The 24,027-nt window shown below is 47.7% G+C and overlaps 1 protein-coding gene across 1 annotated transcript in view; it reads right to left on the reverse strand.

Annotated features, from left to right (window-relative positions):
* Window positions 1-23,259, reverse strand: part of KCNK3 (potassium two pore domain channel subfamily K member 3) — a 124,584-nt gene extending 101,325 nt beyond the window's left edge. Inside the window, exon 1 of the mRNA XM_060754771.2 lies at window positions 22,675-23,259. Within this exon, the coding sequence (XP_060610754.1) occupies window positions 22,675-22,957 (283 nt within the window). The 5' untranslated portion in view covers window positions 22,958-23,259. The remainder of the gene's footprint in view (window positions 1-22,674) is intronic.
* Window positions 23,260-24,027: the final 768 nt, after the last annotated feature.

The raw sequence follows: 24,027 nt of genomic DNA on the forward strand, positions 1-24,027 counted from the left end.
GCCATACAGGAAGACACCATCAAAACCCTTCTGACAGATGGCCATCCAGCCTCTGCTTCAAAACCTCCAGAGAAGGGGACTCCACTGGACTCCTAAGCAGTCACTATGCCATTACAGCTGGAAGGGACCCCCAAAGGCCATCTAGTCCCATCCCATTCAGGAATACTGAACCTGAATCTTCCTGACAGATGGCCATTCAGGCCTGGTTTAAAAACTTCCAAATAAGACTCTACCACACTCCCAGGTAGTCCATATTTCATTGGAAGGGAATCCCCAAAGGCCATCTAGTCCAACCCCAATCTGCCATGCAGGAAGACACCATCAAAACCCTTCTGACAGATGGCCATTGTGCTGTCGCACGCTGGGCCTGTGCATAAGACTGTAGACAGGACATACATTCTGTGTGCCCAACGGGACGCCAGGGCTGCCTCAGATTAAAGGCCCTTGGATTTCCTTAAAACAGAGTCTTTAGATTGCTTAAAGGTTCAACAAAGTTCTTTATTATTGAAAACAAACAGGTACTTTAAGGCTTTCTTAACAGTCTATTGGCTCTCTCTCAAGCTTGTCCACAGGGAACAGGCACTATCTTCATAACTGTAACTAATGGGGAAATCCTTAACTTCTAATCTGGGCAGTCTGTCTTTGCTTCTGATGGCGTGGAGCCCCTACACCTGGTACCTACTGCTTCTGGCTTCCGCGAGTGACCCTTACCAAGCAGAGCTTTGTAGACTTCCAGGGGGAAAAGAACTCAGGTTTCCGTGATGGCTGACTGAAGTCCTTCAGCAAAGGAACTGTAGGGCTGTATAACCCCGGCCAAGCTGTGGGCTGTATATCTCCCCGGCCAAGCCGTAGAAGACGAAGCTTTCTACAGGAGCTCTTGGTATTATGTCCTGCGTGAAAGGCTTCTCTGTGTGGACTGAACCCAAAATGTCTCCTATTCCCTCCAAAAACCCAAAAAGGGGGCGGGACCAGGGAACTCAACTATAATTGGGAATTTCTCAAGAGTGAAATACTCAAGGTGCAATTGCAAACCGTGCCAACAAAGAGAAAAAATAGGACAAGTGCAAAGAAGCCAGAATGGCTGTCCAAAGAACTTCTAACTGTGCCAAAAAGACACAAAAGAGACATGCACAAGAAGTGGAAAAAGGGAGAAATCACCAAAGAAGAATTCAAACAAATAGCCAACACCTGTAGGGAAAAGGTCCGCAAGGCTAAAGCAAAAAACGAGCTCAGACTTGCCAGGGACATTAAAAACAATAAAAAGGGCTTCTATTCTTATGTCAGTAGAAAAAGGAAAAACAAGGAGGCGATAGGACCTCTTCGAGGAGAAGATGGGGCAATGCTGACAGGGGATAGGGAAAAGGCAGAACTACTTAATGCCTTCTTTGCCTCGGTCTTCTCACAAAAAGAGAGTCTTCAACCTCAGCAAGATGGAGTGGATGAGGGATTGGAGGACATCCAACTCCAAATTGGGAAAGAAGTCGTCCAGGAATACCTGGCCGCTCTTAATGAGTTCAAGTCCCCAGGGCCAGATCAACTACACCCCAGAGTATTGAAGGAACTAGCGGAAGTCATTTCGGAACCATTGGCAACCATCTTTGAGAGTTCTTGGAGAACGGGAGAAGTTCCAGCAGATTGGAGGAGGGCCAATGTGGTCCTAATCTTCAAGAAGGGAAAAAAGGATGACCCAAACAACTACCGTCCGGTCAGCCTCACGTCGATACCGGGCAAGATTCTGGAAAAGATTGTTAAGGAAGCGGTCTGCAAACACTTAGAAACAAATGCAGTCATCGCTAATAGTCAACATGGATTGATCAAAAACAAGTCATGCCAGACTAATCTGATCTCTTTCTTCGATAGAGCTACAAGCTGGGTAGATGCGGGGAATGATGCCGTGGATGTAGCGTACCTGGATTTCAGGAAGGCCTTCTTCGACAAGGTCCCCCATGACCTTCTGGCAAGGAAACTAGTCCAAGGTGGGCGAGGCAAAACTACGGTGAGGTGGATCTGTAATTGGTTAAGTGGACGAACACAGAGAGTGCTCACTAATGCTTCCTCTTCATCTTGGAAAGAAGTGACAAGTGGAGTGCCGCAGGGTTCCGTCCTGGGCCCGGTCCTGATCAGGATCTTTATTAACGACTTAGATGAAGGGCTAGAAGGCATGATCATCAAGTTTGCAGACGACATCAAATTGGGAGGGAGAGCCAATACTCCAGAGGCCAGGAGCAGGATTCAAAACGATCTTGACAGATTAGAGAGATGGGCCAAAACTAACAAAATGAAGCTCAACAGGGACAAATGCAAGATACTCCACTTTGGCAGAAAAAATGAAATGCAAAGATACAGAATGGGTGACGCCTGGCTTGAGAGCAGTACGTGTGAAAAAGATCTTGGAGTCCTCGTGGACAACAAGTTAAACATGAGCCAACAATGTGATGTGGCAGCAAAAAAAGCCAATGGGATTTTGGCCTGCATCAATAGGAGCATAGTGTCTAGATCTAAGGAAGTAATGCTACCCCTCTATTCCGCTTTGGTTAGACCACATCTGGAATATTGTGTCCAATTCTGGGCACCACAATTCAAGAGAGATATTGACAAGCTGGAATGTGTCCAGAGGAGGGCGACTAAAATGATCAAGGGTCTGGAGAACAAGCCCTATGAGGAGCGGCTTAGGGAACTGGGCATGTTTAGCCTGAAGAAGAGAAGGCTGAGAGGAGATAGGATAGCCATGTATAAATATGTGAGAGGAAGCCACAGGGAGGAGGGAGCAAGCTTGTTTTCTGCTTCCTTGGAGACTAGGATGCGGAACAATGGCTTCAAACTACAAGAGAGGAGATTCCATCTGAACATTAGGAAGAACTTCCTGACTGTGAGAGCCGTTCAGCAGTGGAACTCTCTGCCCCGGAGTGTGGTGGAGGCTCCTTCTTTGGAAGCTTTTAAGCAGAGGCTGGATGGCAGATAGGTGGCTTCTTTTGGCTGCAATCATAGGGCAAGCCACGGTCAATTCATAGAATCATAGAATCAAAGAGTTGGAAGAGACCTCATGGGCCATCCAGTCCAACCCCATTCTGCCAAGAAGCAGGGATATTGCATTCAAATCACCCCTGACAAATGGCCATCCAGCCTCTGCTTAAAAGCTTCCAAAGAAGGAGCCTCCACCACACTCCGGGGCAGAGAGTTCCACTGCTGAACGGCTCTCACAGTCAGGAAGTTCTTCCTCATGTTCAGATGGAATCTCCTTTCTTGTAGTTTGAAGCCATTGTTCCCTTGCGTCCTAGTCTCCAGGGAAGCAGAAAACAAGCTTGCTCCCTCCTCCCTGTGGCTTCCTCTCACATATTTATACATGGCTATCATATCTCCTCTCATCCTTTTCTTCTTCAGGCTAAACATGCCTAGTTCCTTAATTTGCTCCTCATAGGGCTTGTTCTCATTTTAGTCCCCCTCCTCTGGGCACATTCCAGCTTGTCAATATCTCTCTTGAATTGTGGTGCCCAGAATTGGACATAATATTCCAGATGTGGTCTAACCAAGGCAGAATAGAGCATGGGGAGCATGACTTCCCTGGACCTAGACACTAGGCTCCTCTTGATGCAGGCCAAAATCCCATTGGCTTTTTTTGCCGCCACATCACATTGTTGGCTCATGTTTAACTTATTGTCCATGAGGACTCCAAGATCTGCAGAGAATGCAAGCTGGTTATGGGGGTGTGAGTACTGTGCGTCATTGGGCAAGTATGTTTAAAGATGTTGAGGTGGGAACATCTGGCTTGTGTGACAAACAAAGAGTTGGACGTCCTGTGACAGCAACCACCGAGTTTCACAAGCAAAAGGTTGACAGATTGATTCAGGACTAAATATGCCCAAATGTGGACACTGGTGGAGTTTGGGGGAAATAGACCTTGACATTTGGGAGTTGTACTTGCTGGGATTTATAGTTCACCTACAATCAAACAGCATTTTGAACCGCAGCAAGGATAGAATTGGGCCAGACTTCCCATACAGAATCCCCATTACCAACAGAAAATACTGTGCTTTGGTGACCCCTCTGACACCCTTTTGCAACCCACCCCCCTGAGGGTCCCAACCCCCAGGTTGAATAACACTGATATAGATGCACCCAATAATGAGATGCAGTGGGTTCTTGGTATTTACTGCAGTATGTTTGCAGGACGCCCCCAAAATCCATGGATGTTCAAGACCCATGATATATCAATGGTATTGGAAAATGGGGTTCCTTTTAGAAAATGTTTTCTTTTGGGGACTTTGTCCCTTCAAATGAGTCTCAATGGGTGCTGACCTAAGCCCAGCGAAGTGAAAACAGGGGAGAATAGAACTCAACTGGTTGCAATTCTGTAGAAATAAGTAATAAGGCATACAAAGTTCTCTAAGAACATCAGTATTTGAGTCCTTTCAGACACTCAAATGCTCTGTGTTCATTGTTGATTGTTCTCAGACATGATTAATTCTTTCAAGATTGTGCCAAATGTTTGTGAGATGCTTGAAAGTAAAGGGGGCAGAGAGGAAGGAAAGCAACATGCTAGAAATATGTGGCACTGGAGGAGCACTCTATGGACAACATGCCCAAGCTGTAACTTCTCACTAGAACAGGCATGGGGAAACTTTGGCCTTCATCCAGGTGTTTTGGACACTAACTCCCGCAATTCCGAACAGCCGGTAGACTGTATAAAGATAATGATCCATTGATTAATTGGTTGATTTGGAGGAGAAGAAGAAACCAACTTGCCCAAGTGCTGCTGAAAAGAGCTTCCTCCCTGGGCATTGAGAAAGCATTCAGAGAGCATTTCTGTTTAGGAGAGATGCGTTTCCTCTGGACAAGCACCGCATGTCCTTGGCGCACCAAATTATGATTCTGGACTCAAAAATAGATGCGGAGGCCTTGTTGGGAGCTCATCTTCCAGTGGAGATTTCCTCAGCCTTCTAGGAATTGGATCCCGAAATGTTTGGGGAGATTCCCATGGCCTCACTGCACGATGCCAAGGGCAAATTTCAGCTGGAGAGCAAGGCAGCCGAGTGGCGCCACACCGTCAAGGCCAAAACGGAGATGCCGCGGATAGGGAACATTCTCTGCCATAGGATGGGGGCCGTTCTTGCAAACTATAATGCCCAGGGGCCTTTCTGGCACTGAGCAGTTGCAAAGTCAATCACTGAGGGTATTTGTTCACTGTTGTTGCCTGGAGGCATCCTCTGTTTGGGAGGTGTTAACTGGCACTTGATTGTTTGTTGTCTGGAATCTCCCTGTTTCTGAAAGGTCTTCCTTATTTATTGCCTGTGATTGTGTCTGATGTTCATGTTAATGTTGATGTTCATGATGGGAATGGGAATGATGTTCCTGATGGTGGCTTTGGGTATGAGAGTTTGCTTTGGCCTGAGTTAAGCTCAGACAAGAGACCTGAGCTGTTTCAGGCAGAGGAAGATTCCCAAGGACACATTCTTGAGAGGGGCCCTTCACAGTCTTTTTCAGAACAACTGTCTGAAGATAACTTGTCAGGTGCAGAAAATAATGAAAGCTCAGAGAGAGCTGATAATGAGAGCTTAGACATAAAGCAAAGTTTCTGTAAACAGAGACAGAGTCTGCAAAGACTCAAACGGTCTTGTCACATCCCGGTTGGATTACTGCAACGCACTCTACGTGGGGTTGCCTTTGAAGACTGCTCAGAAACTTCAACTAGTCCAGCGAGAAGCAGCCAGATTGCTCACCGGAGCGGCGTACAGGGAGCACACCACCCCCCTGTTGCGTCAGCTCCACTGGCTGCCGATCCAATTCCAAGCACAATTCAAAGTGCTGGTTTTGACCTACAAAACCCTATACGGTTCCGGCCCAGTGTATTTGTCCAAACGGATCTCCCTCTACATCCCACCTCGAAGTTTAAGATCTTCTGGGGAGGCCCTGCTCTCGACCCCGCCAGTGGCAGAAGTGAGGCTGGCGGGGACGAGGAGCAGGGCCTTCTCAGTGGTGGCCCCTCACCTGTGGAACTCACTCCCCGGGGAGATCAGATCGACGACTTCCCTTCTAGCGTTTAGGAAAAAACTAAAGATCTGGATGTGGGACCAAGCTTTTGGCCATGCTGACAACTAACTAAAGGACCTGTCGATAGACAAGGACAATGGAATGGAATGGATATATGGACTCTGACATGAGATAGTTTTTATGATTTTATTAGGTATTGATGTTTTATTTTAATTGTTGAATTGTTATATTTTGTATTGTTTGTTGTGTGTTTTGGGCATCTAATTGTGCCTTTCCTGTAAGCCGCCCTGACTCCCCCTCGGGGTGAGAAGGGCGGGGTATAAGTAGATGAAATAAATAAATAAAATAAATTAGCTTACAGCAAAAGAAAGATAACAAACCACTATCTGGTAACAAGGTCATAGAATCACATATTTATACATGGCTATCATGTCTCTTCTAAGCCTTCTCTTTTTCAGGCTAAACATGACCAGCTCTTTAAGCCTCTCCTCATAGGGCCTGTTCTCCAGACCCTTGATTGTTTAAGTCGCCCTCCTCTGGACACATTCCAGTTTGTCAAAGTCTCCCTTCAAATGTGGTGCCCAGAATTGGACACAGTATTCCAGGTGTGGTCTAACCAAGGCAGAATAGAGCATGGGGAGCATGACTTCCCTAGATCTAGACACTATGCTCCTCTTGATGCAGGCCAAAATTCCATTGGCTTTTTGAGTTGCAGCATCACATTGTTGGCTCATGTTTAACTTGTTGTCCATGAGGACTCCAAGATTTTTTCCCCACATCCTGCTCTTGAGACAGGCACCATCTCCCATTCTGTATCTTTGCATTTCATTTTTTCTGCCAAAGTGGAGTATCTTGCATTTGTCCCTGTTGAACTTCATTTTGTTAGTTTTGGGCACTCATCTCTCTAATCTGTCCAGATCATTTTGAATTCTGCTCCTATCTTCTGGAGTCTTGGCTCTCCCTCCCAATTTGGTGTCGTCTGCAAACTTGATGATCCTGCCTTCTCACCCTTCATCTAAGTCATTAATGAAGATCCTGGAGAGGACCGGGCCCAGGATGGAACCCTCCTGATGGCACTCCACTCATCACTTCTTTCCAGGATGAAGAGGAAACCTTGGGGAGAATCACCCTCTGGGTTCATTCCCTTAATCAATTACAGATCCACCTAACCATAGTTTTGTCTCGCCCACGTTGGACTAGCTCATTTGCCAGAAAGTCATGGGGGACCTTCTGGCAAGCAAAAATGCTTTCCTTATAGTTTTGGAACTTGGAAAAGCATTATATTAATGCATGGAAAAGAGTTGCCTCATTCAGGTCAACGTTGGAAATTGATCATGGTCTTGTTTTCAAGTACTCTTAGTTACATGTACCATGTTCTTGCCAAGCTCCAGTTTTGTTTACGAGATTTTTCTAGCTTCATGGATTGAAGTGCCCAGTTTTATGGATTTTATATACTTTTGGATCTTTCCTTTGAGGTTTATGGATTATTTCACTTGTATTGGACATTTACAGTTTTTGCTATTTTTTACTGCTTTGCCTACATATACTCTTCAATAAACTGCTGGCTGATTTTACCAAGCTAGTGTGGTGTTTAAGGTCAGAGATGACCCTGCTTTGGTGAACAACATTCAGAAACAGGGGAATTCCAGACAGCAAACAATCAAGTGCCAGTAAACACCTCCCAAACACAGGATGCCTCCTGGCAACAACAGCGGACATATACCCACACTGATTGACTTTGAAACAGCAAGGCTGTTGCACTCCAGAACAAGAATAACCCTCTGACTTTAAAGCACCACATGTTGAATAGGGAAAGCAATCTGTTTATTGAAGATAAGTGTGCTGTCACGCGCTGGGCCTATGACAATGTCTTTTTACAGGACGTGCTTTCTGTATGCCCAACGGGACGCCGAGGTGCCTCAACTAAAGGGTCCTGTAGGTTTCCCAACACAAAGTTCTGTAGAGGCTCAAAATAGGTTCAACAAAGTTCTTTATTAAGACTTAAATCTTCGAACAAACGAATTAAATGCTTTATCTTGAAAAACTAGTAGCTTTCTCGATCTGCCAACAAGGGACAGGCAACCGCTTGATAACCTGTTCCTATCTTCTTTAGGGAAACCTTCCGACCCCTCCTTGGGCAATCTTTCTTAACCCTGCTGGTGTGAGGCCCCAACTCCCGGCTCCAAGCTGCATTATGGATAGCCAGAGTGGTCCCTTACCAGGCAATGGTTGCTGAAGATCTGCCAAGGTGGTGTCCTGTAGATTTGCCCCACGAAGGCCGTGGAACCATTCCTTTATTTTCCAGCAAAAGCTGACTATATCCCCCCAGCAAAGCTGTGGAACTGTAACTTTACTCCCCAGCAAAGCTGTAGAGGTTTTCCTTTTTCCCCAGCAAAAGCTGTAAGAAGTGAAGCTTTTTACAGGTGGGACAGAGAAAGCCCACACGTCCTGCTGTAAAGCTCCAAACTGTGAGACTGAACTAAAAGTCCCCTTATGACTACAACCTAGGGAAAGCTACCCAATTGCAAAATGCATGGCCCAAATGAATTCATGCAAACTAAAAAGTGCAAGAAAAAGAAATTCAAATCTCCTGGCACAGCCATGCCAGCACAATAAGTAAAAATAGCAAAGTGAAAAAGACACTTTAAAGGAATAGGTAAATCCAATTAGGTAAAGAGATAAGCAGAAACAAATTAGTCCAAGGTAGAGTTCAGATAATGTCCAAAAACAAAGTCCACAACTCTCTAACAAAACCAAAGAACCAGGAAACGTTGATTCAAGGCATGAGCAGGTAATCACAAGAGACAAAAAACCAAACCAGGGAACAAGAAATCCTTAACTATGAATCTTCCAGGAAAGGCTTCTATGAGACAAGGACAAAAACTTAGCAGGATTCTAAACTATGCTTCATCTGCCTGTATTTTCCATGCTTGGAACTTTTAAGCCTTCCCAAGGACTCAGAAACTGGTTTCGCTTTCCTTGAGCGGCCCTTATCTTTTTCTGAGGAAGCCTGGCAGAACGCAGAAGGCCTTGCTCGGCCTGTCTGTTTTGACTAAATTCCACCCACCTATCTATATGCTCAAGAATGGCAACAAGAATGATTGACAACTGGAAAATAGAGGGAGAAAATGTGGAGGCCGTGACAGACTTTGTATTTCTAGGTGCAAAGATGACTGCAGATGCAGACTGTGGCCAGGAAATCAGGAGACGCTTCCTTCTTGGGAGGAGAGCAAGGTCCAGTCTCGATAAAATAGTCAAGAGTAGAGACATCACACTGGCAACAAAGATCCATTGCCTAGTTAAAGCCATGGTCTTCCCTGTAGTCACCTACGGATGTGAGAGCTGGACCTTAGGGAAGGCTGAGCCAAGGAAGAGAGATGCTTTTGAGCTGTGGTGTTGGAGGAAAGTGCTGAGAGTGCCTTGGACTGCGAGAAGATCCAACCAGTCCATCCTCCAGGAAATAAAGCCCGACTGCTCACTGGAAGGAAGGATACTAGAGACAAAGTGGAAGTCCTTTGAATGCCACATCATGAGGAGATAGCAAAGCCTGGAGAAGACAATTATGCTGGGGAAAGTGGAAGGCAAAAGGAAGAGGGGCCGACCAAGGGCAAGATGGATAGACGGCATCCTTGAAGTGACTGGACTGACCTTGAAGGAGCTGGGGGTGGTGACGGGCGACAGGGAGCTCTGGCGTGGGCTGGTCCATGAGGTCACAAAGAGTCGGAGACGACTGAACGAATGAACAACAACAATCTATATGCTCATTAGTTTCTGCAGGTGCCAAGTTGTTTTCAAGCCCCAAATCCTGGGAATTCTCTGGGAGCAATTCAGGGAGTAAACCATCATCCTTATACCCTGTAGGAACATTCTCATGGGAAACTACACTTTGAACAGGTGTCTCTCTGTCATTCTCTGCATCAATATCACTGACCAAACCAGTGGTTCTCAACCTTCCGAATGCCATGACCCCTTCATAAAGTTCCTCATGTTGTGCTGACCCCCAACCATAACATTATTTTCATTGCTACTTCATAACTGTCATTTTGCTCCTGTTATGAATCGTCATGTAAATATCTGATATGCAGGATTTATTTTCATTCACTGGACCAAACTGGGCACAAATACCTGATATGCCCAAATTTGAATACTGGTGAGATCGGTGGGGGAAGGGATTGATTTTGTCATTTGGGAGTTGTAGTTGCTGGGATTTATAGTTCACCTACAATCAAAGAGCATCCTGAACTCCACCAATGATGGAACCAAACTTGGCACACAGAACTCCCATGACCAACAGAAAATGCTGGAAGCATTGAGCATTGGTGAGCATTGACCTTGTGTTTTGGAGTTGTAGTTCACCTACATCCAGAAATCACTGTGGACTCAAACAATGGTGGATCTGGACCAAACTTGGCACAAGTGCTGAGTATGTCCACATGTGAACACTGGTGGAGTTTGGGGAAAACAGACCTTGAGATTGGAGAGTTGTAGTTACTGGGATTTATAGTTCACCTACAATCAAAGAGTATTCTGAACTCCACCAACGATAGAATTGGCCCATACTAACAGAAAATACTGTATTTTCTGATGGTCTTTGGCGACCCCTCTGACACCCCCTCATGACCCCCCCCCAGGGGTCCTGACCCCCAGGTTGACCAAGCAATTGCCATCTTGAACCTCATTGTCATCATCCCCCTCATACAAAGCACCCTGATTCTGAAACACAATCACAAGCTGAACTCCAACAAAGGCTACTCAATGCTAATCAAGCTAGCTAATTGCAACATTCACACTTGCTTCAAGGAGACAAGGGTTCTTTCTCCCACCCTAGACATTATTCCATAGATGTATACACATTCCACTTGCCTCCTTTCCAACAGACCTCTGAGGATGCCATTAGCCACAGGTGCAGGTGAAACGTCAGGAGAGAATGCTACTGGAACATGGACACACAGCCCGAAAACCACACAGCAACCCACCCATTTTCCTTGTTTGTCTCTTCGTCACCAATGAGAGGGCAAAATGTGTGCAATTGACCTTCAGAGTGGAGAAAGCAAAGTATGAATCAGCCCCAGGAGGTCATAACCTCCCTCTCTCTCCCTCTTTCTGCAAGTTAAGCTTTGTGCATGACTCAAGCACCCCTCCATCTTCACCGCTGGGCTTTTTTGCCAGCCCTTGACCTCCTCCTCCTCCTCTTCTTCCTCCTCCTTCTTTCCCCATCACTCCCTAATCCCACCTAATCTCTCCCTCCATCCCTTTCTCTACATCTCCCTTTTCACATTTGGTTTCAAATCCAGCCTCCATCAGCTTTCGCTGGATTAAGGGGACCGGACCAATTGACATGCGAGGATTTGGAGGCATCGGCTGCGGCGGGGATTCATCCGGTGTCCTCTGCAAGAGCAAAACGGCAACGGCATCGTCCGAATTATAGCATCACGGAATCGAAGTGACCTCCCAAGGACATCTAGTCCCACCCTCTGCTGTGTAGGAAGTACACAAACAAAGCGTTCCCATAAGATGCCCAACCAATCTCTGCTTAAAGGTCCTTCAAAGATGGATAGTCCAATAGACTCCAAGGTATTCTTGCATCCTACAGTGTAGATTAAGCATGGGCAAACTTTGGCCCTCCAGGTGTTTTGGGCTTCAACTCCCACAATTCCTTGCTTTTCCTCCTCAGCCGCTTAAACTTCCTGAGGCCAAGAATTGTGGGAGTTGAAATCCAATTTCAACTCCCACAAGTTTGGGGATGCTTCCATGACTACTGGGATGGCAAATCCGTTTTGGGTTATAGTCCGAACCTCAAGTTGACTATAGCTTCAACTTTCAGGCTGTAGTTGCTGGTATTTCAAAGTTCACCTATAATCAAGGAGTCTTCTGAACTCCACCAACGATGGAATGGAACCAGACTTTTCACACAGAACTCCCTTTACCAAGATAAAATACTGGAAGGGTTTGATGGCATTGACCTTGAGTTTGGGAGTTGTAGTTCACCCACATCCAGAGAGCACTGTGGACTCAAACAATGATGGGTCTGGACCAAACTTGGCATGGATACTCAATATGCCCGGATGTGGACACTGGTGGAGTTTGAGGAAAATAGACCTTGACATTTGGGAGTTGTAGTTGCTGGGATTTATAGTTCACCTACAATCAAAGAGCATTCTGAACTCCACCAACGATGGAATTGAACCACACTTGGCACACAGAACTCCCATTAACAACAGAAAATACTGGAAGGGTTTGGTGGGCATTGATCTTGAGTTTTGGAGTTGCAGTTCACCCACATCCAGAGAGCACTGTGGAATCAAACAATGATACATCTGGACCAAGCTTAGTATGATTACTCTATATGGCCAAATGTGAACACTGGTGGAGCTTGGGGAAAATAGCCATTGACATTTGGAAGTAATAGTTGATAGGATTTGTAGTTCACCTACAATCAAAGAGCATTCTGAAACCCAAGAAGGATAGAATTAGGCCAAACTTCCCACATAGAACCCCCATGACCAATAGAAAACACTGTGTTTTCTGATGGTCTTTGGTGACCCCGCTGACACCCCTCTTGTGACTCCTCCAGTGGTCTCGACCCCCAGGGTGAGAAACGCTGCCCTAGAGATTCCTGCAGAGAACATATGGATGGCCATCTTTTGGGGGTGCTTTGATTGTAGGAGTTGTGGAGGTTGAAGTCCAAAACACCTGGAGGGCCCAAGTTTGCCCATGCCTGATCTACACTGTAGAACTGATGCAGTTTGATACCACTTCACCATGGCTCAATGCTATGGAATCCGGGGAGTTGTAGTTTTACAAGGTCTTTAGCCTTCTCTACCAAAGAGTGCTGGTGCCTCACCAAACTACAGATCCCAGAGTTCAATAGCCTTGAACAGTGGCAGTCTCAATATCTCCAAACTGAAGAACAAGCCCTATGAGGAGCGGCTTAATTCCACAGTGTAGATACACCCTGTGGTTTTCTGCAGATTTGGCTCCTTTTGAAAGAGCACAATATTCCGAAGCTGAGAGAACTATCTAAAAATAAAGCCAGGCGTCGGGGAGCAAATGCCGTATTACCCCAGCGAAGAGAGCTTTTAAGAGTCGGAGATTTGAGGAATAATTTGGAAGCCTTTGGCCAGAACAACTCTGCCCGTTTGCAGAGCAGCCGTGGCACAAATCGGGATTTTAATCTGATTGCGAGCGAGAGTTCGGGGATTAAACTGATCCCTTCCTCTTCCCGCGTCAAACGTTTGTCCTCAAAACACGCGCCATTGTTGGCGGTGGGCTCGGGGGCTTCACTCCGAGTGGACAGCTACGTTCACATCAAATAACCCTATACAGGCCTGGAGTGTGGACAGAGCATCACTTTTATGGAAATCTATGTTTAATGTATTGTCGAAGGCTTTCATGGCCGGAATCACTGGACAGTTGTGTGTTTTCGAATGTCCAGGTGTTGGCGGTGGCTGGGAGGGCCTTTGCACAACTCAAACATGTGCACCACCTGCGACCATACCTCATGAAGTCTGATTTGGCCAGGGTGGTCCACGCTTTGGTTACATCCAGATTGGACTACTGCAATGCACTCTACCTGGGGCTGCCCTTGAAGACAGCCCGGAAATTACAACTGGTACAATGGGCAGCAGCCAGGCTCCTTACTGGAGCAAACTATAGGGAGCATACAATGCCACTATTAAAACAGCTTCATTGGCTGCTGGTAAGTTGCCAAGCCAAATTCAAGGTGCTGGTTATGACCTATAAAGCCCTATAAAGCGATTGCATCTCCATCTATGAACCGGCGCAAACTCTAAGATCCTCCGGGGAGGCCCTCCTCTCACTCCCACCTCCGTCACAAGTACGGTCACAAACACCGAACATATCTCCCTCTACATCCCACCTCAAAGTTTAAGAACTTCTGGGAAGGCCCTGCTCTCAGCCCCACCTTTGGCGCAAACACTCTTGGTGGGGACGAGGGACAGGGCCTTCTCGGTGGTGGCCCCCCACCTCTGGTCATCACAACATGAGGAACAAAGCCTTGCGCAAAGCGGCCCTCACCTGACCCGCGCCCCTGCCAGCCGGCTGGCAGGATTGCGATCTAGGCAAGGCCTCCCTCACCTCAATTGCTCTCCCGCTGGCCAGCACCAAAAGGCTCCATGTAAGGCTAGGCCGCGTGGGGGATTCTCCTGTGCCTGGCTCTCACCGCCTGCCGGGCTTGCTGGAAGCAGGAGCCTCCCTGCTGGATCTGGGCCCAGACTTCAAAATATACCAAGCAACAGCAACTCCCAATTGTTAAGGTATGTATATTTTCCCCAAACTCCTCCAGTATTTTATGTTGGTCATGGGAGTTCTGTATGCCATGTTTGGATCAATTCCATGAGTGTCGGAGTTCAGAATGCTCTTTAATGACAGGGGAACTATATTCCCAAGCAACTGCAACTCCCAAATGTCAGGGTCTATTTTCCCCAAATGTCTCCAGTATTTTCTATTGGTCATGGGAGTCTTGTATGCCAAGTTTAGTTCAATTCAATTGTTGATGAAGTTCAGAATGCTCTTTGATGGCAGGTGAACTATACATCCAAGCAACTGCAACTCCCAAATGTTGGGGTCTATTTTCCCCAAACTCCACCAGTGTTCAAATTTGGGCATATTGAGTATTCATGCCACGTTTGGTCCAGATTAGGCCTGGGTAACAACGCAAAAATTTGTTTCTAAAATCGATTTGTATTTGGGGTTTTTTTTTTGTTTCGATATTCAAAATAATTACAAAATTTTCCTTTTAAAAAGTTCGATATTTACGAAATTTCGTAAATGGTAAAAAATTAACGAATCGATTTCCGAAACAATAACGAATCGATTCGTTAATGGCGGACGCGACCGCGAAATGTGCTAAAAAACCTCCAAAACCTTCTGAAGCTTCCCTCTCCCTCTGTTGTTGACTGTTGGTGTGATATTATAATTTTTTTTCACTAATTAAACCATAAAACTGGCCCAGACATGCGGAAATAATAACGAAACGACCTCAGAACAATAACAAAACGAATACAATAACGAAATACGAAGCATTTACAAAACGTGTTTAAAAATTCGTTTTTTTTAGTGATTGCTCCAGAATGGTTCGTTATCGTTTTGTAATTGGAAAAATTAACGAATTATTAACGAATTACGAATTAACGAAACGAAACCGCCCAGGCCTAGTCCAGATCCATAGTTGTTTGGGTTCACAATGCTCTCCAGATGTAGGTGAACTACATCTCCCCTAAATCACTGTCAATTCCTTCCAAACCCCTCCAGTATTTTTTTGTTTGACATGGGAGTTCTGTGTGGAAGTCTCAGTGGTCTGTGGAAGTCAGAGCTGAATCGCTTGAAGGTACTGCAAATCCCATCATCTGTTTTCCATACTCCCCCAAACATATTTTTTTTCTGATTAATCACAATGCTTTAATTATGTTGAATTTGTAACAATGAAAACACATCCTGCATATCACATATTTACATTACGATTCGTAACAGTAGCAAAATTACAGTTATAAAGGAGCAACAAAAATAATTTTATGGTTGGGGGTCACCACAACACGAAGAAGCATGTGTTACAAAGGTTGAGAACCACTGTCCTAGAGGCATTCTATATATACATGGCCATATCATAGAATCATAGAATCATAGAATCAAAGAGTTGGAAGAGACCTCCTGGGCCATCCAGTCCAACCCCATTCTGACAAGAAGCAGGAATATTGCATTCAAATCACCCCTGACAAATGGCCATCCAGCCTCTGCTTAAAAGCTTCCAAAGAAGGAGCCTCCACCACACTCCGGGGCAGAGAGTTCCACTGCTGAACGGCTCTCACAGTCAGGAAGTTCTTCCTCATGTTCAGATGGAATCTCCTCTCTTGTAGTTTGAAGCCATTGTTCCGCGTCCTAGTCTCCAAGGAAGCAGAAAGCAAGCTTGCTCCCTCCTCCTCCCTGTGGCTTCCTCTCACATATTTATACATGGCTATCATATCTCCTCTCAGCCTTCTCTTCTTCAGGCTAAACATGCCCAGCTCCTTAAGCCGCTCCTCATAGGGCTTGTTCTCCAGACCTTTTATCATTTTAGTCGCTCTCCTCTGGACACATTCCAGCTTGTCAATATCTCTCTTGAATTGTGGCGCCCAGAATTGGACACAATATTCCAAGTGTGGCCTAACCAAAGCGGAATAGAGCATGGTGAGCATGACTTCCCTAGATCTAGACACTAGGCTCCTATTGATGCAGGCCAAAATCCCATTGGCTTTTTTTGCCGCCACATCACATTGTTGGCTCATGTTTAACTTGTTGTCCAAAAAACTTATAGCCCAAAAAACCCTACAACAACCCAGTGATTCCGGCCATGAAAGCCTTTGACAATACATTAAATGGCAATGATTATAATGTTATGGAAAATAGACTAAGGATAGGCTTCCAATTGTGTTGTGCTTGCTGAATTTATTTCTACATAAGGCTAGACTGTGTTGCATGGGGTTACACTCCCCCTGAAGACACAGGTTCTCAGCTTGGGAGTGATCCCGGACTCATCGCTGAGCCTGGAACCCCAGGTTTCGGTGGTGGCCAGGGGAGCTTTTGCACAGTTAAAACTCGTGCATCAGCTACGCCCATACTTTGGGAAGTCTGATCTGGTCACGGTCATCCACACTCTGGTTACATCCCGAATAGATTACTGCAACGCGCTCTTCATGGGGCTGCCTTTGAAGACAGTTCAAAAACTTCAGCTAGTCCAACGGGCAGCAGCCAGATTACTAACTGGGGTGACATACAGGGAGCACACACCCCCCCCCCTTGTTGTGCCAGCTCTACTGGCTGCCCGTCCATCTCTGAGCTCAATTCAAAGTGCTGGTTTTGACCTATAAATCTCTATACAGTTCTGGCCCAGCCTACTTGTCCAAACGCATCCACCCCTACGTCCCATCTCGTAATCTAAGTTCATCCGGAGAGGCCCTGCTCTCGCTCCCGTCAATTGCGCAAATGTGTCTGGCAGGGATGAGAGACAGGGCCTTCTTAGTGGTGGCCCCTCGCCTATAGAACACACTCCCAAATGAGGTAAGATCTGCTCCCTCCCTCCTGGCTTTTAGAAATAAATTAAAATCATGGCTTTGGGACCAGCCCATCGGACAGTAGATGTATGTAGAGTTTTAGAGGACATGGACTAGAATGACAATACAACTGATGAGACTGTTTTTATTATTTATTGTTTTAATGATTGCTTATGTATTGTCTAATTATGATTTATGTTTAATTGTGGTTTTATTATTGTGGTTATTATGGTTTGGCATCACGTCAGTGTCCAATGTATGGCACTGAAGTTTTGTCAGTTATGTGTAAACCGCTTTGAGTCCCCCGAGGGGTGAGAAAAGCGGTATAGAAATACTGTAAATAAATAATAGACAGCCAGTATTATTGCACTTTTTATTAATGTACTTTTTATTGTAAAACTAATTTTAAAATTAACTGACTGTGTTCTTATATGTAATTACTGTATGTATTATTTATACGTAATGGCATCGAATTGTGCGAGATTGGGAGGTAGAGCCAATACTCCAGGGGACAGGAGCAGAATTCAAAACGATCTTGACAGATTAGAGAGATGGGCCAAAACTAACAAAATGAAGTTCAACAGGGACAAATGCAAGATACTCCACTTTGGCAGGAAAAATGAGATGCAAAGATACAGAATGGGGGACGATGCCTGGCTCGAGAACAGTACGTGTGAAAAAGATCTTGGAGTCCTCGTGGGCAACAAGTTAAACATGAGCCAACAATGTGATGTGGTGGCAAAAAAGCCAATGGGATTTTGGCCTGCATCAAGAGGAGCATAGTGTCTAGATCTAAGGAAGTAATGCTACCCCTCTATTGTGTCAGCTCCATTGGCTGCCAATCCAGTTCCGAGCACAATTCAAGGTGCTGGTTTTGACCTATAAAACCCTATACGGTTCCGGCCCAGTGTATCTGTCCGAACGGATTTCCCTCTACGTCCCACCCCGGAGCCTAAGATCTTCTGGGGAGGCCCTGCTCTCGACCCCGCCTCTATCACAGGTGAGATTGGCGGGGACGAGGAGCAGGGCCTTCTCAGCGGTGGCCCCCCGCCTATGGAATTCTCTCCCCGGGGAAATCAGATCTGCAACTACGCTCCTTTCCTTCAGGAAAAAACTAAAAACATGGATCTGGGACCAGGCATTTGGACAAGCGGGTAAATAAAGAAGAACTCCACTGATGGCTAGGAAATGACTAACGGATTGGTTATATGGAACTCTGGAATCGAAACGCTGATTATAAGAATGACTTTTATATGATGTTTATATGATGTTTATATGATGTTTATATAATGTCTTAGGTACCAGTGCGGATGTTTTATTATGATAATCGTTTTAATTGCATTTGTATATCGTTCTTTTATATTTTTATATTTTTGTATACTCTGTATTATTATGTATAGGCATCGAATTCTGCCTTTTTTGTAAGCCGCCCTGAGTCCCCCCCCGGGGGTTGAGAAGGGCGGGGTATAAGCACCAGTAATAAATAATAAAATAAATATTCCGCTTTGGTTAGACCACACCTGGAATATTGTGTCCAATTCTGGGCACCACAATTCAAGAGAGCTATTGACATGCTGGAATGTGTCCAGAGGAGGGCGACTAAAATGATCAAGGGTCTGGAGAACAAGCCCTATGAGGAGCGGTTTAAGGAGCTGGGCATGTTTAGCCTGAAGAAGAGAAGGCTGAGAGGAGATATGATAGCCATGTATAAATATGTGAGAGGAAGCCACAGGGAGGAGGGAGCAAGCTTGTTTTCTGCTTCCTTGGAGACTAGGACGCAATGGAACAATGGCTTCAAACTACAAGAGAGGAGATTCCATCTGAACATGAGGAAGAACTTCCTGACTGTGAGAGCTGTTCAGCAGTGGAACTCTCTGCCCCGGACTGTGGTGGAGGCTCCTTCTTTGGAAGCTTTGAAACAGAGGCTGGATGGCCATCTGTCAGGGGTGATTTGAATGCAATATTCCTGCTTCTTGGCAGAATCAAGTTGGACTGGATGGCCCATGAGGTCTCTTCCAACTCTTTGATTCTATGATTCTATGATCTCTCTCTCTTCTTCTCAGACCCCTCCAAGGCCTCTCCAAAGGCCCTTTCTCTCCAAAGAAGGTAGGCAAGAAGAGGAGAGGAGCAGGGTCTCCACGCCAAGGAAAGGCATCTTTCTCTCCCCTCCCCCTTTTGCCCCACGCGGGTATTTTCCCCCACGAAGTCCTGACTGGTTCTCCTAACTCTCCCAGAGGCTGTGATCCTTGGCAGGCTTCCTCGGGAGTCAAACTCGCCTTGAACATCCACATTACGCATCCCATTCTTAGCCATTATCTTCACTCTCTGTGGATATTTGAAGGGGTCCTCATCCTTTCCCTGATGGATTTACACGCGAGGAGGCGTACCCCTTCCTTCCCTTGCTCCCGTGAAACATAACAACAACAAACAACAACAATAGCAACAGCAGCAAGGAAAGAAAGGCTCTCCCGTGCGAGAATTGCGCCAAATTGCGCCTCTTTGCGCACGCCCCTCCCCGCGTGTTTCTGGCCTCTCCCTCAGGAAAACACGCACAGGATGGAGCCCCCCAGGCGTGGGCGGCGGTTGCCCTGCGTGTCCCCCGCAGAAGGAGCCCTTTCCCCCCGGTGTTTGGAAGGGATTTCCTTCCCTTTCCTTGCCATTTCCCAGCCATTCGCCTTCAGCCACGGAGCGACAACACGTCTCCAAAAACCTGTCCCCAAAACGGAGAGGATTTTGGCACAAAGACATCAAAGCGACACCACAGCGTCGAGAAAGCGATCAGGAAGCGGACCTGGTCTCGCGTGGGATGATCGATAGGATATTAAAGGGAGGGGAGGCTTTGCAAAGAGGGGACCCCCATCTCCCCTCCCCTCGCTCGCTTCTTTCCCTTCTCTATTGTTCTCCACGCGCATTTCCATCCTTGGCGCAGAAACACACCCCCAAAAGACACGGTTCGGGAGCAGAAAACACGCTTTGCTCTTCCACCCGAGGACTACAACTCCCATCATCCCAAACGGGCCTTGGGGATGAAGGGAATCATAGTCCAGGCCCCCTTTTTTGTCGGGTAAAGAGTAGAGGAAAGGCAACACAAAGGAGCCGCTCAGGGGAGCCTTCTTCTGTCTGGCGGGGCGAATGGGAGTTGTAGTCCCGCCCGATGGACCCCGTGGAGTGAAGGGAGAGGCGATGGGAAGCCGCTGTTTGGGGGTGGTGGGAGTTGTAGTCCCAGCCGTACAGAGTGATGGGAGAGGCGATGGATGGGGCGCCACCAAAAGGGAAGGAAGGCAAACCTCTCCAAAAGGGAAAGACTCAAGACACTGGCGGATCCAAAGGCTTTTCTGAGCCAAGTCTTGGCTCTCATTCTCCCCACTCGCGTGTCCACGAGCCCCACGGAATTAGGTTACATAAAGAAGGAAGGAAGGAAGGAAGGAAGGAAGGAAGGAAGGAAGGAAGGAGGGCGACCGAGTCAAACTGAAGAGGAAAGTCCAAGGAGGAGAGGAGAAGGAGAACACACCATGCCCAGCTATTTGGAGGTCCTGCAGCCCTCCCCACTCCCACGCGTGGGAATGGGCCTCCACCCTTCTCTTCGTGATCTCCCCCATCCACTCCTGAGGCCACGGCCTCTCTCCCTGCTCTCCACCTAGCACACTTAAAGATGGGCTTCTCTATCTCCTTCCACGCGTGGGGCCAGGACTATTTCCCTCCAAGCCCACGCGTGGGGCCAGGACTATTTTCCTCCAAGCCCAGGGGTCTCCACGTCTTTCTCATATAGAGAAGGGGCTCTGTGCTCCATATGCTCTTTCCCCTCCCAAGATTAAGCCCCTCCACGCGTGGAATCTCAACCGTCCAGGCCTGCGAGTGGGACTTCTTCCTTCTCTACCCGTGGGTCACCCTCCACACATGGGCCCAGGATTTCTTCCCCTTTCTGGAATGGGGATGAGATCCACCCTGCACGAGTGGGGTCTCCACGAGCCACTCCCCATGGCTAAGCTCCCCACTTTACACCCCTATAAAGAGGGACCCTCATCCTTCACGCCTAAGGATGGAGTCTCCATCCTCCGTGCGTGGGGCGTCCATTTTGGGGTTGGGATTTCACCCCCTCCACGCGTGGGTCGGGGTTCCACCTTTGACGCACAGGGTTTCCATTTCCATCCCTAGATTTGTGAAATTAGGAAGATCTGTATCCACGCGTGGGCCCACTTCCACACGTGGCTTTTTAATTTGTTGGAGCTGGCTTTCCCCACTTGGAGTTATGGTTTTCCTCCACTTCCAAGTTTGATGCACCCCCTCCCACTTCCGAGCGTGATTTTTTCCAATTTTTACGTGTGGATTTTCCTTCACTTTGCGCGTGGGTTTTCCTATTTTCACGCCTGGAATTTTAATTTTCTCTAGTGGGGTTTCCCTAATTTCGGGTGGGCTTTCTACCCACATCCAGGCTTGATTGGCCCACCACTTCCACCCGTGGACTTTACAATTTTCATGCGTGGATTTGTCCCTACTTTGCGTGGTTTTTCAATTTTCTCTAGTGAGCTTTCCCTACTTTCGGGTCGTCTTCCCACCTACATCCAGGCTTTATTTCCCCCCCCCCCCCCACCCACTTCCACGCGTGGATTTTCAATTTTTTCTAGTGAGCTTTCCCTACTTTCGGGTCGGCTTTCCACCCACATCCAGGCTTCATTCCCCCCCCCCCCACACACACACACACACTTCCACCCGTGGATTTTCCAGTTTTCATCCGTAGATTTGTCCCTACTTTACGCGTGGGTTTTCAATTTTCTCTAGTGAGCTTTCCCCAATTTTGGGTGGGCTTTCCATCCAAATCCAGGCTTGAATGGCTCCCCACTTCCACCCGTGGATTTCCAAATTTCCGTGCGTGGATTTGTCCCTGCTTTACACGTGGATTTTCAATTTTCTCTAGTGAGCTTTCCCCACTTTCGGGTCGGCTTTCCACCTACATCCAAGCTTTTCTCCCCCCCCCCCACTTCCACGCGTGGAATTTTAATTTTCTCTAGTGAGCTTTCCCCACTTTCGGGTCGGCTTTCCACCTACATCCAAGCTTTATTCCCCCCTCCCCATTTCCACGCGTGGAATTTTAATTTTCTCTAGTGGGTGTTTCTTACTTTCGGTCGGCTTTCCACCCACATCCAGGCTTCATTCCCCCCCCCCCCCACACACACACACACACACACACACTTCTACGCGTGGATTTTACAATGTTCATGCCTGGATTTGTCCCTATTTTACGCGTGGATTTTCAATTTTCTCTAGTGAGCTTTCCCCACTTTCGGGTCGGCTTTCCACCTACATCCAGGCTTGATTGCCCCCCCCCACTTCCACGCGCGGGTTTTCCTATTTTCACGCGTGGAATTGTAATTTTCTCTAGTGGGTTTTTCCTACTTTCTGGTGGGCTTTCCACCCACATCCAGGCTTCATTTCCTCCTCCCTCCCCCACACACACTTCCACGCGTGGATTTTACAATTTTCCCGCGTGGGTTTGCCCCCACTTTGCGCGTGGGTTCCCCCCACTCCCACGCGTGGATGTTCTATTAGCGGCTGTGGGTTTTCCCCATTTCCCATCTGGCTCCCCCCGCGCCCACTTCCCCGCGTGGGACCTGCCGGCCCTCCGCCAAGGCGTCCTTACCGATGGTGGTGATGACGGTGATGGCGAAGTAGAAGGACCCGGCGAACTTCCACTGGACGCCGGCCTTGTGGGGCTTGAGGCGGAGCACGACGCCCTCGAGCTCGCAGTAGTTGGCCTCGGAGAGGTTGTACTTGCTGCGCAGCTCCTCCTGCCGCGCCACCAGCCTCCGCCGCTCCGCCGTCTCGGCCTCGGACTCCAGCGCGTCGAAGACGGCGGCGCCCACCAGCAGGTAGGTGAAGGTGCACAGGATCAGGGCCAGCGTCCGCACGTTCTGCCGCTTCATGCTCCCGGCGCCCCACAAGGAGGAGGAGAAGCAGGAGGAGAAGCACGAGCAGGAGGAGCAGGAGGAGCAGGAGGAAGCAGCGGCAGCGAGGCGGGCCCGGGCGGGGACGGGGCGGCGGCAGGCGGGGCGCCCGGGCTCATGGTGCTGCTCCTGCTCCTCCACCAGGAACCACCGGCCCGGCACCAGCACCAGCACGAAGGGCCAGGGCGAAGGAAGAGAAGGAGGAGGAGAAGGAGGAGGAGGAGGAAGGCAGGGCGAGGGCGCTGTCCCTTCAGCACCACCTCCTGCAAGGAGGGAGGAAGAGGAGGAGGAGGAGGAGGAGGAGGAGGAGGAGGAGCCAGGCCGCACACGCCCCCTCCTCTCGCGAGGAAAGCCCACAAAGCAAGCCAGGGTGGCCTCGCCAGGCTCCCTCCGCAGACAGAATAGAGATAGCAAGGCTCTTCTTCTCCACACGCCTGTTGACGATGGCACAGCCTCCTAAACACAGGCTGGATTCTGGGCACCACAACTGAAGAGAGATATTGACAAGTTAGAATGTGGAAGAACTTCCTGACTGTGAGAGCCGTTCAGCAGTGGAACTCTCTGCCCCAGAGTGTGGTGGAGGCTCCTCCTTTGGAAGCTTTGAAACAGAGGCTGGGTGGCCATCTGTCAGGGGTGATTTGAATGCAATATTCCTGCTTCTTGGCAGAATGGGGTTGGACTGGATGGCCCAGGAGGTCTCTTCCAACTCTAGGATTCTAGGATTCTATGATTCTATGAACTCTCTGCCCCGGAGTGTGGTGGAGGCTCCTTCTTTGGAAGCTTTTAAACAGAGGCTGGATGGCCATCTGTCAGGGGTGATTTGAATGCAATATTCCTGCTTCTTGGCAGAATGGGGTTGGACTGGATGGCCCAGGAGGTCTCTTCCAACTCTTTGATTCTATGATTCTATGATTTTATGGTGTTTCTATTTACCGCGGTCCCGGTAGCAGACACCATGGCACCCATCAAATGCAAAGATACAGAATGGGGGACAATGAGGCCTGGCTCGAGAGCAGGACGTGTGAAAAAGATCTTGGAGTCCTCGTGGA

Source organism: Anolis sagrei, chromosome 1 (assembly GCF_037176765.1).
Source record: "Anolis sagrei isolate rAnoSag1 chromosome 1, rAnoSag1.mat, whole genome shotgun sequence".
NCBI classification, from domain to species: Eukaryota; Metazoa; Chordata; class Lepidosauria; order Squamata; family Dactyloidae; genus Anolis; species Anolis sagrei.